The sequence below is a fragment of the Lissotriton helveticus genome, chromosome 7, assembly GCF_964261635.1.
Source record: "Lissotriton helveticus chromosome 7, aLisHel1.1, whole genome shotgun sequence".
NCBI lineage: Eukaryota > Metazoa > Chordata > Amphibia > Caudata > Salamandridae > Lissotriton > Lissotriton helveticus.
The window spans coordinates 462,874,717-462,891,645 of NC_136068.1; the positions used below are offsets into that span (position 1 = coordinate 462,874,717).

At 48.5% G+C, this 16,929-nt stretch overlaps 1 protein-coding gene across 1 annotated transcript in view; it reads left to right on the forward strand.

Moving 5' to 3' along the window:
- The first annotated feature begins 750 nt into the window (after positions 1 to 750).
- SEZ6L2 (seizure related 6 homolog like 2) overlaps positions 751 to 16,929 on the forward strand; it is a 201,290-nt gene continuing 185,111 nt past the window's right edge. Inside the window, exon 1 of the mRNA XM_078652419.1 lies at positions 751 to 990. Within this exon, the coding sequence (XP_078508545.1) occupies positions 894 to 990 (97 nt within the window). The 5' untranslated portion in view covers positions 751 to 893. The remainder of the gene's footprint in view (positions 991 to 16,929) is intronic.

Here is a 16,929-nt window from a genome sequence, read left to right on the forward strand (position 1 = left end):
GCACGTGCACCGCCCTCCGCCCTATCCCAAAGGATGAAGGTCTTAATTCATCTATAGAGAAGATGGAGGATGTCCCATCCTTCAAAGTGCACAGCCTATGATCTGGCGCAGCGCCCTCGCCAACCCGGCGCGCACCCTCTACTCTTTCCGCCTCCAAATCCAAGTCCACTGAGGGCCTGCATCTACCTACAGGCAGCCCGCCCCCGACCCCCGCGTCCTCCGCCCCCAGCGCCCCCAGAATCTCTTCTTCCCCCAGCGCGCGCACAGCACATATATATATTGCTCCAGGAACTGACGTAGCGCAGCTCCGCATCTTCAACCCAAACAGGGGAAGGTGGGGGGCGGTCTCGGTCTGTGTGTTTTATTTCTCGGGGCTCAATGTCGCTGCCTGTAGCACCTAAGACGTCGACATTGCTTTGGTAGCTTTTTGGCGCTAATAAATTGCCGGCAATAGATGGGCTCGTTGAAGCTGGTGCCGAAGGGACACCGCGGAGCCGGTGACAGCGCCTCCCCAGTTAAGGTTACACCGGAGACCCTCTCCCCGAGCCCGTTCTTTCTCTCTCTCTATGTATGATTTTTTTTATTTTTATGAGAAAAGGCTTTTTCTCTATATTTTTATGACGGCCTCAGTTGGGGGGTTATTATAATTCCGTTATTTATGTCATTTTGCCTGGCGTGCACGAGGAAGAGGCGTCGCCCCAGCTGCCGTGAGAGAGAGGGGGAGGGCTGTAGGCACCGGTGAGTAATAGACCACGCCGCCGCTGCTGAGGAGAACGCTTTTGTTTCCATCCGCTCTCGGTTATTCGTCATTTTATATTTTTTTGGTCTGCCATACGATTTTTCTACAGGGATCTTTTATTCCGCATCCTCCCGCTCCACCTGCTCCGGCTGCCATGGGACGGGCCCCCCTCTCCGAGGGGACGGGGGTGCTGAAAGCGATGGCGTGGCCGCGGCTGGCTGCCGTCCTCTGCGCCCTGGCCTCCGTGCGAGGTAAGGAACCGCAATTTGGGGGTCACCATAATTATGTATGTTGTCAGATGGGGTATATTTTATTGCATCGGCTGCATGAGCACGAAAAATGGGACAGTCCGTCGATAAACAACAGTAGCGCAGCTGCCCGCCGGTGGCGTAGCAGGAGTGCCATAGGGCTCAGGCAAGCCAGGGAAATGCCCCCCTCCCAGAACCTTGTTAGGTGGCATAGGACAGCGTGCCCCTCATAACCGTGAGACCTGGTGCCACTGCACCTGCTGGACTAATGATATCAGTGCCCCTAACCGCCAGCACACGTCGTGTGCTGGAGGTGATCCGGGCTGCGGTATTGGGCGATGCGCATGCTATATTATTGCACGTCAGCCCAAATGCGCAAGAAACCTTGGGATGTCTAATGGAATATATCGAGTTTATAGATGCCTTTATGGTAGGTCAGCTCGTTTTCTCCTTATTTTCATTGGTTGGTAACGTTTTTTCCCCTCCGGCCATGTAAAGGAAAAATACAAGGTGATGGTGCCTATAAAATGACTATAAATACTTGTCAGAGTTCTGACTGACTGGCGCGTTCCTCGCAGCGGGGGAGGGGTGTCAGGCATTCCTTTCCTCCATTATTCTATTATGTAGGCCAAAACGTTAATGTTTATATTTTTGGGAGCACTGTGTTTTATTGACAGCAGAAACACCCCCTTCCCCAGTTGTTTAATATGAAAGGATTTTTCAGAAGCAGGCAATGAGCTGAGAACGATACATTTCTGGTAAAATGGCTCAATTTGTTATTCTCTTGCTGCGAAGCTCTGTTCACTTACCTGCGGGTTGAAAGGCCCACTTTTAACATAGGTTAATGGGTGGGTGGGTCAGAGATATGTCAGCTATCTACAGGCCTCATAATAAAAACCTCAGTTGCTGTGGTCCCCTAAGGGCTGCCTCTATGCCACATAAACCAATGCTATTATCGAGGTAGATGCAAGACGTGCGTTCACGGTGTGATTGTGTCAAGTGTGAAGACTGCAGCTGGAGTATTATTGTGTCCAGATCTCAAAGCATCACCTGGAGTATCGTGTCATGATGTGATACCTCACCTGGAGTATTGCATCCAGGTCTGAAGGCCTCACCTGGAGTATCGTGTCATGTTGTGATACCTCACCTGGAGTATCGTATCCAGGTCTGAAGGCCTCACCTGGAGTATCGTGGCGTGTTGTGATACCTCACCTGGAGTATTGTATCCAGGTCTGAAGGCCTCACCTGGAGTATCGTGTCATGTTGTGATACCTCACTTGGAGTATTGCATCCAGTTCTGAAGGCCTCACCTGGAGTATCGTGTCATGTTGTGATACCTCACCTGGAGTATTGTATCCAGGTCTGAAGGCCTCACCTGGAGTATCGTGTCATGTTGTGATACTTCACCTGGAGTATTGTATCCAGGTCTGAAAGTCTCACCTGGAGTATCGTGTCATGTGATACCTCACCTGGAGTATTGTATCCAGTTCTGAAGGCCTCGCCTGGAGTATGTGCCCAGTTCTGAAGACCTTATCTGGAGTACCATGTCCAGGTCCGAAGGCCTCACCTGGAGTATCGTGTCATGTTGTGATACCTCACCTGGAGTATTGTATCCAGTTCAGAAGGCCTCGCCTGGAGTATGTGCCCAGTTCTGAAGACCTTATCTGGAGTACCATGTCCAGGTCCGAAGGGCTCACCTTGAGTATTGTGTCATGATGTGATACCTCACCTGGAGTGTCCAGGTCCGAAGGTCTCACCTGGAGTATTATGTCATGTTGTTATACCTCACCTGGAGTATTGTATCCAGTTCTGAAGGTCTCACCTGGAGTACCATGTTCAGTTCTGAAGGCCTCACCTGGAGTATACGTCCAGTTCTTATGCCTCACTTGGAGTATGTGCCCAGTTCTGAAGGCCTCATCTCGAGTACCATTTCCAGGCCTGAAGGCCTCACCTAGAGTACCATGTCCAGCTCTGAAGGCCTCACCTGGAGTACCATGTCCAGTTCTGAAGGCCTCACCTGGAGTACCATGTCCAGTTCTAAAGGCCTCACCTGGAGTATGTGTCCAGTTCTTAAGGCCTCACCTGGAGTATGTGCCCAGTTCTTAAGGCCTCACCTGGAGTATGAGCCCAGTTTTTAAGGCCTCACTTAGAGTATGTGCCCAGTTCTGAAGGCCTCATCTCGAGTACCATTTCCAGGCCTGAAGGCCTCACCTAGAGTACCATGTCCTGTTTCTGAAGGCCTCACCTGGAGTATCATGTCAAGTTGTGATACCTCTACTGGAGTATTGTATCCAGTTCTGAAGGTCTCACCTGCTCTCCTGCAGTATCACATCTGTTCTGAAGGCCACACCGCAAGTATAGTGTCCAGTTCTGAAGACCTTACCAGGAATATTGAGTCAAGCTGTGAATACCTCACCTAGAGTATCATGTCCCGTTCTGATGGCCTCACCTGGATTACCATGTCCCGTTCTGAAGGCCTCACCTGGAGCATCATGTCCAGTTCTGAAGGCTTCACCTGGAGTATGGTGTGAAGATGTGATACCTCACCGGGAGTATTGTATCCAGTTCTGAAGGCCTCACCTGGAGTACCATGTCCCGTTCTGAAGGCCTCACCTGGAGTATGGTGTCAAGATGTGATACCTCGCCTGGAGTATTGTATCCAGTTCTGAAGGCCTTGCCTGCTCTCCTGCAGTATCATATCTGTTCCTTGGGCCTCACCTCTAGTATTGTGTCCAGTTCTGAAGCCCTTACCTGGAATATTGTGTCAAGTTGTGAATAGCTCACCTGGAGTATTGTGTCCAGTTCGGAAGGCCTCACCTGGAGTATGGTGTCAAAATCTGATACCTTACCTGGAGTATGGTGTCAAGATGTGATACCTCACCTGGGGTATTGTATCCAGTTCTGAAGGCCTTGCCTGCTCTCCTGCAGTATCACATATGTTCCTAGGGCCTCACCCCTAGTATCGGGTCCAATTCTGAAGGCCTTACCTGGAATATTGTGTCAAGTTGTGAATAGCTCACCTGGAGTATTGTGTCCAGTTCTGAAGGTCTCACCTGGAGTACCATGTCCAGGTCCGAAGGCCTCACATGCTCTCCTGCAGTATCACATTTGTTCTGAAGGCCTCACCTCAAGTATCGTCTCCAGTTCTTGGGGGTACTGTGCCCAGCAGTGTCGTTCCCATAAGGAGTTTGGTATGTGGTACTAGAGCCCATACCTGGCATTTTGTGTCTGAGTCAGGAACCAACCTTTGCAGAAGGATTAAACTCTGCCAAGGGAGTCAGCTTCGGAAGTCTCATGGTCAGAAATGGGAAAGAGTGAAATGTGCATGTGACCGGTGGTAGCAGAGGGCCTGTAAATACGGTATAATTGAGAACTTGCTTTTGATAGCTATGGGCACCACTCTTATTCCAGCTCACAGGTAGTCGATGTACCGACCTCGATGAAAGGCTACCTACCATGGCCCGGCTTTTCTGAAGGCTTTTCTGAACTTGTGTTACATATGCAGCAGCAGTAGGTGCATAACTCACTGAGATGTTTCACAGTAAAAACGTTTAGTAAATGCAGAGTCTAGCGCAATCATTTCTACATGTGTCTGTGATGGTGAGATTTTTCATATCTTGTGTGTGCGCAAAGGGGGTGGGTGGTTACTCCTGCCTATGACACCTAAGAAGTGAATATCGAAGACGTCCTGCCTATTAGCCTGTACGCAGCTCAGTAACAGACCCTGATTACAACAAACAGCTCCTTCAATGCACCTCCCCACGCTCTTAAAGCACTCTGACCAAAACGTCCCAGTGCATCCCACTAAAAGTCCCTCCGTGCACTAAAGAACACGCCCACGTGTCACCTCTATCAAAATTCCCATGGCTGCTCTGCCAAAGGACATCCAGTACAGCAGAGCGCCTACATGCACCCACTCCACCTCCCGCAAAGCACCATAATCCGTTTCGGGGTATCACAGCTCCCCAAACGCACCAGCTCACTGAATGCCCTCCAAGCCACTAGAAGCTCCTCAAACCCACCTAAGCCACTAGGAATAAGGCGCCATCTTTAAATCGCCTCAGCACAGTGCGCCTTACCCGGCTCCCTGGATGCATCCCAGTCACCTACTCCTTAAAGCAGATTTGCCAATGCGCCCTGCGCAGGTCACTGCAAGCAGCTTAATCCGGTAGAAAGGGTATGGCTCCTCACGTGCACGTCTGTCCCCCCGAACTAAGATCTTTTCATGCACCTCAGTTCACTAAGCATAGTACAGCTCTTCTAGAGCTACTCACTGCTGGACTTCGCTGACTCAGCTCCTCCAGTGCACATCAAACCTCCAAGCCCAGCTAACCCTCTCAGTGCACTAGGCTCTTCCAATGCACCTCGACCTATCTATGCCTGTTTGCCTTTTATCAGTAGACCTCAATCAGCTCCTTCAGTACGCATAAACCCTCCAGGCCTTGCTAACAAAGGTCGCTGAATTCCTCCTAGTGCACTAGACCTTAAATAGCTCTTCCAAAGCTCCTTGACCTATCTATGCCTATTTGCCTTTTATCGGTACACCTCAATCAGCTCCTCCAGTACACATCAACCCTCCAGGCCTAGCTAACAAATGCCGCTGAGTTCTTCCTAGTGCACTAGACCTTAAATAGCTCTTCCAATGCACCTCGACCTATCTATGCCTGTTTGCCTTTTATCAGTAGACCTCAATCAGCTCCTTCAGTACGCATAAACCCTCCAGGCCTAGATAACAAAGGTCGCTGAATTCCTCATAGTGCACTAGATCTAAAGCAAGTCTTCTAAAGCACCTTGACCTATCTATGCCTGTTTGCCTTTTATCAGTAGACCTCAATCAGCTCCTTCAGTACACATCAACCCTCCAGGTCTAGCTAACAAATGTCATTGAATTCCTCCTAGTGCACTAGACCTAAAGCAGCTCTTCCAAAGCACCTTGACCTATCTATGCCTGTTTGCCTTTTATTAGTAGACCTCAATCAGCTCCTTCAGTACACATCAACACTCCAAGCCTAGCTAACAAAGGTCACTGAATTCCTCCTAGTGCACTAGACCTAAAGCTGCTTTTCCAAAGCACCTTGACCTATCTATGCCTGTTTGTCTTTTATCAGTACACCTCAATCAGCTCCTTCGATGTACATCAACCCTCCAGGCCGTGCTAACAAAGGTCACTGAATTCCTCTCAGTGCACTAGGCCTAAAACAACTCTTCCAAAGCACCTCGACCTATCTATGCCTGTTTGTTTTTTATCAGTACACCTCAAGCAGCTCCTTCGATGTACATCAACCCTCCAGGCCGTGCTAACAAAGGTCACTGAATTCCTCTCAGTGCACTAGGCCTAAAACAACTCTTCCAAAGCACCTCGACCTATCTATGTCTGTTTGCGTTTTATCAGTACACCTCAATCCTGTAAACTCAAAACGGAGCCTTCAAAGAACCTAAATCCCCTAGGCGAAGCACGGGTGCCAAGAGGGAAAATGGGCCCTCAAACTGCTGCCTCTGACGCCAGAGTACCTCACCACCCCACACGGGCAGTTTATCATACTACCCCGCCAACAGCTGTGGCACAGCAGGTTTTGTGACATTAACAATTGTGAGCGCTTTTCAAGATTATTTCAGTAATCTGCAGCGAGACGGCATGTTGTATGATGTCATCATCAGATATTCAGCGGCGGGTCATATAATGTTTTCAATATTGAGAGAGAGCGTTCTCTGATTTTATCATTAGATGGGAGGAGATGTCACGTCATTACATCAGCAGTGACAGTGGCGTAACGGAAGTTGAGGGGGGCCCCCTGCAAGGTACCTGACGGACCCCACTCTGGACTTAAACCGGATCTCTCAGGCCTGAGTCCTTTCCTGAGGGGGACCCCTGCAGCTCAACCCCCCCCCCCCCCCCCCCGCACCGCGGGGCCTTTGTTAAGCACCTGAGCAGTGAAGCAACCTGGTTTATGATCTTATCCACTTTGACTTCGACAAGGAGACTATTTCACCAAAATTATAGGTGGTAGGGAAAGGATATCACAGCTCACTTGACCCCTGAACAAAGTGACATCACGTGACACTTAAAGAGGATGACATCACAGTTCACATTCAAACCTACAACTTTCCTCGCCCAGATTGGAACACCCAGTGTCTGCTCCAGCCTAGGGCAGCGGTACTTTCGTCCTACAAAGAAAACCGTTCTACTCTCACAGTCCGCCAGAAAGCTTTGGTAGTGGTGACCAGCTTGGAGACAGATCCGTGTCTTTCTGCTGGGAGCCGAATCTCTCTACTTGGAATCCATAGAGGATGAGGTTGGAGTTTATCATATTAATGGTTGCCATAGATCTGTGGTAGCCAAGGAAAATGAACTTCGCTGTGATTCGCTCCCTCATAGTCTGGGGCAGGCGCGTAACGCTCATTGGGCTGGAACGGCTTTAGCCCCGCCCCCGTCTTGTCTCTTTGCCCGGGCCACTCATCTTCTAGGAGACACGCACAGTTCTTCACCCGCTGTGGGCTCGGCTGGGCAGGGGCTGAAATCACAGCCTCGTCCACGTACATAGGTCGTCAAAAAGCGATTTACTGTTAAGGAGGCTTTGTTTGTGTTTTTCACTATCTCATTGCACTCTGCGGTGCCGCTAGGCCTATTCCTTTCATTTTTAATGTCTTTTCCTGACAGAGTGTGCGCATGCACTACCAAGAAAGAAACTAGGCCCATGGAAGAGACTTACAGATTATTGCAGGATCAGTGAATACTTTATTTCATCAACCCTAAAACCCTGATTAACACCGTAATAATAATGCAGTAAATTACAAATGAACCTCCCACTTGTCAACAGTCAGTGATTAGTTGAGTTACAAAGATTTTCTGGGGATAGATAATCCTGCATTCAAACCACTCACATGTCACTCACATAATTCTCCCTTCACACTCTCTGCTTACCCTGTACTCAAACGAGCACTCTGCATTTGGAAAACTCACCCTATACTCACTCCTCTAACCCTGCACTCACATGGGCACACTGCTCACCGTGCATTCACATGGGCACTACCTTCTCTTTCACTCACAGAGATCACCCTTCAAGCTCACTGCTCACTCTGCACTGGCCCACGGCAATCTTCACACAAACGTACCATGCACTCGAAGGGGTACATGGCTTACACTATTTACCCTGCACTCATAAGGACAGTCCACTCACCTGTCACTCATACAGATCACCTTTCACTCCCACTGATCACCCAGCACTCACATGGGCAACATCGTATCCCATCACATGTACTGACACACACGCACTTGTGCTACCCATTCTGCGCGCAAATGGGTGCAAATATATGCCGGAACTAAACTGGGACATGTTGTTTACTCTGCACACTTTCTGCTCACCCTGCTCTTTTATTGCTCACTATGCACTCAATCTTATATGGGCACCTCACTAACACTGCACTCACTGACTCATTCTGCACTCACGTAGGCACAAAGATCTGCTTGAACTAACAGGCACACACCGCTCACCCTGCACTCTTGCTGCTCACCCAGCTCTCTTATCGCTCACCCTTCAATCAGTCTTTTAAGGGCACATTACCAACTCTGCACTCACACAACTCATTCTGCACTACTGTAGGCACAAAGATCGGTTGGAACTAACATAGGCACACTGTTCACCTAGCACACTTTCTGCTCACCCTGCTCTTTTATTGCTTACCCGGCACTCAATCGTATGTGCGCACTTCCCTAACTCTGCACTCACACTACTCATTCTGCACTCACCTGGGCACACAGATCTGCTGTAATTAACAGGGACACGCCGTTCACCCTGCACTCTTGCTGCTCACTCTGCTCTATTACTACTCGCCCTGCACTCAATTTTACATGGACACATCACTAACCCTGCACTCACACCACTCATCATGGTCTGTTAGATTTCACAAGGACATGTGGCTCTCCCTGCATTTATGCAGGGCACCTTGTAATCTTACCTCTCACCTTGCACTCAAACTCGAATGGGGATCTCGCTCACCCTGTGCTGACATCACTTACCTTGCACTCATTTGTCTCACCTACACTCACTGGTCACCAGGCACTCACATGGTCACACAGACCACCTTGCACTCACATGGGATCTTCTCTCACTCTGTAATGATGAACTCAACCTGCACTGACATGGGACCATCTCTCACTCGTCCCTTGTGCAACTTAACCTGTACTCACATGGTACCTCCTGTCACTCTGCACTCACGCAACTCAACCTGCAGTCTAAACTCACAAAAGTTAACCAGATGGTGTACCAAAACTACTCACCAGAAACTCAAAGGGAGGGAGGGAGGGACAGATGCACACAGGTGTTAAGACGAGAACCCTCACACACCCTAAGGTGACATGCTTCATCATTGGATTCCCTCTTGCGCACTGGGACCGCACGGTACCCAGTGTGGGCTACAACTCCCCCGTAGGAGAGGCGCGTGAGGTGTTTTATATCATCCAATGTAGGGCAGAGTGAGGGGCAGAGTGTAAAAATTATAATTAAATATGAGTTAAAACTATCTCCTGGTGGACAAGATTAATCTTTTATTAGTGTCCCCAGTGGAGAGATTAAAATAAGCTCAGTGAGAATAGGGATATGGATTTTCCCTATTAGGATCAGGTCAACATGTTTCTGCCTTAATAGACCGAAAAGATTCTTGGCATTCCTCAGGACCGTTCACTATGTCACTCTGCTTAGTTAGTGTGAAAATAATAATATTAAAAAGTTGCCATGCTTTTACTGGTATGGAAATAGTCAGTGGTACCAGCTTGTAGTCAGGTCCCCATTCAATTGGAGTCTAGAAGTCAACATCCACCTTCATAAGTCCTTTTGTAGCAGGTCTCAGGACTCTTATGTCCTGTCTCCTGCAGCATACACATAAGGCGGAATGGGGCTCTTGCTGCTCACTCTGCTCTATTGCTACTCACCCTGCGCTCAATTTTACATGGACACATCACTAACCCTGCACTCACACCACTCATCCTGCACTCACTCCGCATAATGCACTCACACAGGCACTCCATTTACTCATCACTCACGCAGCAAACCCTTCACCCTCAAGGCTCACCGTGTACTCACACGGGCACAATGGTTTGTTGGGTTTCACAAGGACATGTTATGTTATGTTACTGCCATTTGTATAGCACAACAGTTGCCCCAGCAAAGGAGCGTCCCGGTGCTGTCAGCAGAGCCAAAAGCATAGAGAGAAGGCAGAAACTACACAATGGGAAAAAGATGTGTTTTTATGGCCTTCCTAAAACCAGATAGTTAGTATGGCTTCGAATGTGACTGGGCAGTGAATTCCAAAGAAGGGATGCCCTACTGCAGAAGGAACAACCTCCTGCCCGCACTCTTCAAAACCTTGGGACCCTCACCAAGTGATGGCCCAGGTAGAGAAGCTCGCAGGTGGGGACGTAGGGGATGGGTAGGTTAGCCAGAATTCCTAGAGTGTTAAACTTCAGGGCTTTAAAAGTGATGCAAAGTGCTTTAAATTCAATTCTCCTAGCCACCGGTAGCCAGTGTAGCCGATGGATGGTGGCTGACACCGAGCAAGACCTGTGCAAGCCAATCAGCGATCTGGCTGCTGCGTTCTGTACCCGTTGGAGCCGAGCAATCTCGACCTTATTAGCCCCCAGATACAGAGAGCAGGCATAATCCAGTCTGGACATTATGGCTGCCTGAACAACAGTCTGGTGCGTAGGGGGATCAAAGAACCCCAGTAGGGGTCTAAGTCCCCGTAGGAGCCCAAAGCCGGTCCCTGCTACCTTCTTTGTTTGGACTTGATAGCTGAGCGAAGAGTCCAGCCACCCCCCAAGTTTTTGACGGCTAGCTTAGAAGGGGGGGCGCTACCCAGGCTTTTTGGCCACCAATTTTCACTCCATAGACCATGGTCCTTTCCCACCAACAACACTTCTGATTTACTGACATTCAGCTGGAGGTAGTTGGCGGTCATCCATTCAGCGACCACCGCCAAATCGCCCTGAAATTTCAGGGCGTTCCTCTTGGTGTTGCTAGAAAGTGCCACCACCAGATGAGTGTCATCGGCATAGGAGACCATGGTCAGTCCTCTGTTTCTAGCCACCACAGCCAGCGGTTGGACCTAGAGATTGAATAAGAGGGGACTGAGGGAGGAACCTTGTGGCACACCTTGTTTAATAGGGTGGATGCCTGACACAAATGGGGAAACACTAACCATAAAAGACCTCTCGCTGAGGAATGAAGTGAACCACTTCAAGGCTGAGCCGAAAATCCCCGCCTTCGCCAGACGTTGAAGCAAAATGGCGTGGGACACTGTGTCAAACGCAGCGCTGAGATCCAGAAGGGGTACAAAAGGGGGTGGTGATGGACGGAGCATCCGAACCAATCAAACACTCACACCCAGTCAAAAGATCTGGGTTTAATCCATCACCGTTCTTTAGCCCACTCTGCCCCCCCTGTTCAGACATGGCTATATGCAAATCAGTCTGACCCTGTGCCTTATGTGAACAGTCCAGCCCGAACTGCTAAGCCATGCCTTCCCTGGACCGGAAACAAGCTTCCGAGGACCGGTTTCTGGCATTCCAGCCGTCTTCAGCCCGGCTTGCTTGAATCCAGTGGCAAAGTGAGCAAGGGACTCACATCTGAGCATACCCTGCCACACTTATGGTGGCCAAAAGCGGTACATTCCAGGATGCTTGTGTGGGGGTATGTGGGTGGGGGTAACGGGTACAGGCTCCAGAGGTACTTTTAAATCCTGCGCCTGGTCCTATTGCCCTACACACAGGTTTGCTGTTTTCACTGCTGTTGAAGCCAAGACATAGATCAGCATGTGGGCCCTATAAGCCTACATGGCGTTAGTGATGTACAGCAGGCTGGGACTGTTGGCACAGATGCCAACTTCTGTAGGACACTGGGATTCAAGACTGAGCAACATTTCAGCTTCTGGGCTGAGGCCTGAGAAAGCACACCAAAGCCTAGGCTTGGCATGGGAACACAGGTGCCAGTAGTGAGTATTTATGTTTTTCATCACAGTTCCGACACACTCCCTTGCTGCTGGTGCACAGTGGGGCCAGAGGACGGATGGGGTTTGCAGGTCTTACATTGGTATAACAGCTCTTGGGGGCTGTTACCGTGGGGGGCAGTCACGTTTTTAGCAAGCTCCATTATTTTAGCTGTCCTTGGCATACTGGAGGTAATTTCAGACATATCTGGTGAACCTATGGCAAAGTTTGAAAAACGGTTTCTCCCCCTAGCTCACGATGAAAGTACTGGAATATTTCTTGAGAGTTCTTTCATGGTCTAAGGCTTTTTTAGCAAATTTATGTGAAAAATTGTCTTTGAAATTCACAACTTGATCCCATACCTTGTCTTTAATAAAACCATGTTATTGATTTTCATGTTGGAAAAACAAACAATGAACAAACAGGTCTGTCTCATCTTGGACAATAACTCATAATTGGCATGACAGAATTGACTAGAATTACAGAAATCCCACACACTCATCATCAGGGCCGCAAATAACATCACCATTTAATGTGCCACTTTACCCTATGGCTGCATCATCTAGTGACCTATGCCCCTATTCATGTGAAATCAGTAAAATCCTTCTGTATTGGGTCCAGTCTTTCCAGGTTTTATGTTTCTGTGGGCACCTACCTGCCTGGAATAGGTTTCTCCGAACTTGTGCACTTATCTATACTTTTTTTTCAACCTTCTAGAGAGGGAGGATATGACTGAACTGGTCAAGTCATGGCCATCTTCACAACAAGTAGCCCGGACTATGAGTACCATTTTATATATGTTCAAGTTCAATTCTATGTTTATTTGAAGGATGGTCATCTTGGGGTCAGTGGGTAAATTCCATAAACTCTTAGTTAAAAAACAAATAAGGGGGAAATCCTCCCAAATCTACAAAGAAAAAGTCTATTTATTGCCTTTGCTTGCTGCAATTAAGGTAAAGTATCACAGTGAGCATGTCATGTTGCCTCTGCCGGTTATACAGCTGCTGACTCATGGAGCAATATTCTTGGGCAATTCTATTACAGCATGGCAGAGGGGTCATTCCCTTGCAAACTGATGAATCATGTTTAGGTCGAGCCTAGACAGCGTGCATGTGCTGTCTGGAAGACCTGATGTAAATACTATACAGAGTGTAATCCTGCCTGCTGCTTGGGATTGGTTTACTCCTGGCCCCGCTTGCTTGCTGGCTCCTCTTTGGTAGATGCTCCGGAGACATCACTTCCATTTATCGTGTAGCAGCACCGTTCAACTACAGTTTCCCTACACTGTGAGTGTTTATATGTTATTTTGGGGACTACTTTTTTTTCTGTTTTTGTCACACTATGGGTGCTTATTTCTCGTACTGTGTGCCGCCCTTCATTTCATCATTACAGCAACCACTTCACTGGCCGCCCGCACATAACTTTTATCTGCACATGCGCAGTGTTTCATGTCACAGCACGGCACTTGTGTTTATATTTCTTTTTTTATGCATCCACTTTTATTTACACCGGCACAGGCTGCACATCATGTTTCAACATGGCGCCCATGTTTATATTTCTTTTTTTTATGCATCCACTTCACTCCAACAAACACCCTCTCCCCACCCCATACCCCAGAGTTCTTCAATCTGTGGGGGGCGTGCGACACCATCCCAGGGGGGGCGGGCACTCAACCCTAAAATCTTACCTTTGTTGTCCTAGGCAGCGCAAGTCTTCACCCATTTCAAATGGGAATATTTTTAATTAGAGAACTCCTGGTGACAGAGGGTTGGAGGGGTGTGGGAGGGGAAATCATTGGGCTCGACGCGCCCATGCTTTTGTCAGCTAAGTGCTAACAGTTCACCGTCCCAGGAGGGGGTTCATTCGCGCTGAAATGCTTCAGCTGCAGTGGGAGTCAGTGTCTCCTCTGCTGAAACCGAAAGCAAAGGAATAGACAGTCCTGTTCCTTTGCGTTCGATTTCAGTGTACCCAGCGCTCCTTTCTGTGTGGTCAGAGCACTGGCTTCTCGTCGGATAGTTAGACCTGCCTGCTTGGTGGTCCCCTACCGTGTGTGACACGTTCATCCAGCTACATCGTACCTCGAAAAAGTGTAGTTCTAGGACCTGCAGTTTCATTTGTTACTTTGCGGTTGGACTTAAAATCCCATCATGCAAAGTCCTGTTGGTGTGAGGCCACTTATCGGCTATTTTTCTTTTCAACTTCTTTTTACAGCACTTACAGTTGAGTTGGGTCATATTGCTGATTGCATCAGGTTATTTTTTCTGTGACTCCCTCCTATTGCAGGACATGTTTTACGTTACCATCGACGGAATCTGTCCAAGTCCCATCACGCACATGGCGGAAAGACTGGGATGAGCAGATAATGCAACAGAGCTTGGGTTGGGGGCATCCCTGCAGCGTGGACAATAACACTCATTTGTGTGCAGGATGTTTTTATAGGCATCTGCGGCATATCTGGGTTCTGCCCCCCTCCCCTGTCACCAGGGCTATTTTGAATCCCAAAACACGAATCATACTAGCACTTGAAGTATCCCTTTCCCACTATAAAGATGGCTTAGTGGTGTTTGCTAAAAATCAAATCTAGGTGATAGTAACCCATGTCGAGATACTGCAGCTCCCACTTGCTACCTACCTACCTTTAGTTCAGCAGGACTAGTGGCACCGCACCCTGGGCGTAAAGGACACTTTGCTGCCCGAATTTTGCTATATTTGACTTCCTATCTTTGGGTGGGTGGGGACGGGGGTTAATTCTATCCTACATTGCTACTACCGATGACGGCCGCAATCCATATTGCACAATGGGAGGCAGTTAGTTTGGTGTACATCACGGACAGTGCAGCTTTTCTGAGCCCTTCAGCAAAAAACACACATAAGCTTTACAAAAACACAGCCATGGGATGACAAAAAAAAGAAAATCACGTTCCAAATTTTACAAATACCAAAGAGAGGAAAAACTGGCCTAGACTGGCAATGCAAAGAGTGAGAATAACGAGTGTCTGATATATGACAAAGCTTGATTGTGAAAGCAGGAATAGCCAAGCACAAGCAGATTAAGACTTCCTTTTAGCTTCCTTTTTAAATGCTTCAAAAGTACCTTTAAGTGTTTTTTATATTGTTAAATGATCGAAAACCTAATTTACTTTATGATTTTGATAATGATATTTCTTTATATTTTTTCAGAATGTGTGTTTTAGGTTCTGTGGACCATTATAACAGTAGCTGAGCCCGGCTGCAGCCCAGTAGGCTTGGTCCCTCCCAGTCGCCTGATAAATTACTGCCACCGATGTGCCATCAGTCATGCTGCAACCAATGAGCACAGCAGCTTGCTGCACCCACTCTCACTGCGACTGCCCACCCCCCCACCCTTTCCCCCGGCGCTGCACGGTGACCCTGACTCGTGAGCCAGCCAGCCAGCCTCTCTAGCCCTGACTTTGGATGACTGGTGCAGTTGGGATCCAATACCACATTGGAACCATCCATGAGTTATCTTTACCACAGACGGTCGACGGTGTCCTGCATTGACAACGGTGAAAATCAGCCGCAGCTGGCATTAGCTGTTGGAAATACCATGGTCATCTGCGGTCAGAGCGGCGAGTTCAGGAGGAGCAGGAGCTGCGCATTTTAAGTTAAGAAACGCAGGCAGCAGCAGGAGGACCATCGGTAGTGACGCACATAGCCTAGTATTGTGAGTCTGCCGGATATGGCCCGTGATATGTACGCGGCGGTCAATTATGTAGTGTACCAGATTCCAGAAATTTCTGTCATGTGGCGGGGGGGCCCAACATCTAAAAAAATTCAGCTGGGGGGCCTCAACCTACAAAAGTTTGAAGACCTCTGCCCTACCCCTTCCAAATAAATTACAAGTTTTCCTTCAGTGCGGTGCCACAGGCCATTTACATCAGCCCGCTGCTGAAACTGAAAGTGCTTCGGCCGATCAGATCAGCCTGAGGCTCCACCCCTCAGTGGGAGGGGTTTTGCCTGCAGAGGGAGCCTCCTCCAGTAATGATGTAGTGACAGGCATCGAAGGAGAGACAGGCAAGGTGCTTTTGTGTTTGCGGGGAGGTGGTCTGGCAATAATTCATCGCAGCGCTATTAAATGCACTACGTTTGAGTTGCCAGACATCAAAGGAGCGGAGGCTATGGCCTTCTGCCTTGCCATCCACGATTCCTTTTCCTTCTCTGGTGCTTTGATTTATCGTCCACCTGGCCCATCCGCTGATTTTTTGGAAAGCATTGGAGATTCGCTGAGTGAGCTTACACTCAGGTTCACTCACTGCACGGTGATGGGAGATCTCAATCTCCATCTAGATTCCCCTAAGGAACCAGGCACTAGTGGGTTTATGGATATTATTAATATACTTGGCCTTACTTTGCTAACATTAGAACCCACCCACATAGCAGGCCATGTTTTGGATTGTATCTGTTCTAACTCCGATGGCCTGTTGGTTAAACCTCCACACACTCTAACCTGGTCAGACCATAAACTTATCCCATTCCATCTCTTGGTTAAACAGAAGGCTCCGGTGAAAAGCGCAAAAACAAACTCTGTTAGTCGTAAGCCGGATTGGATAACTGCCTTCTCACGGCCTGATCTTTTGGAGAAGTTAAGAGTTAGTAAACCCGTTCTAACGGGTTGCACTTTAACAGACAATTACCAATACTGTGAGTGGCTGGCAACATTTGGGTCGTCCTTGGATACAAGGAAGAAGCAAAGAAATGTATGCTGTCCTAAAAATAGAAAGAGTGCCCCATGGTTTTCATCAGCTCTAAAAATCGAGCTGGGCGCAGTGAGATCATTGGAGCGTAGGTGGCGAAGGAACTATGAGGTGGCTGCCCGTGATTTATATAAATCCGCACGGAGGAATTACCATGCCGCAATCAAGCTGGCAAAAAAAACATACTACTCAGAGGTTATCTCTTCTTCTGACAAGGGACAGAAAGAGATTTTTAAGATTGTCAAG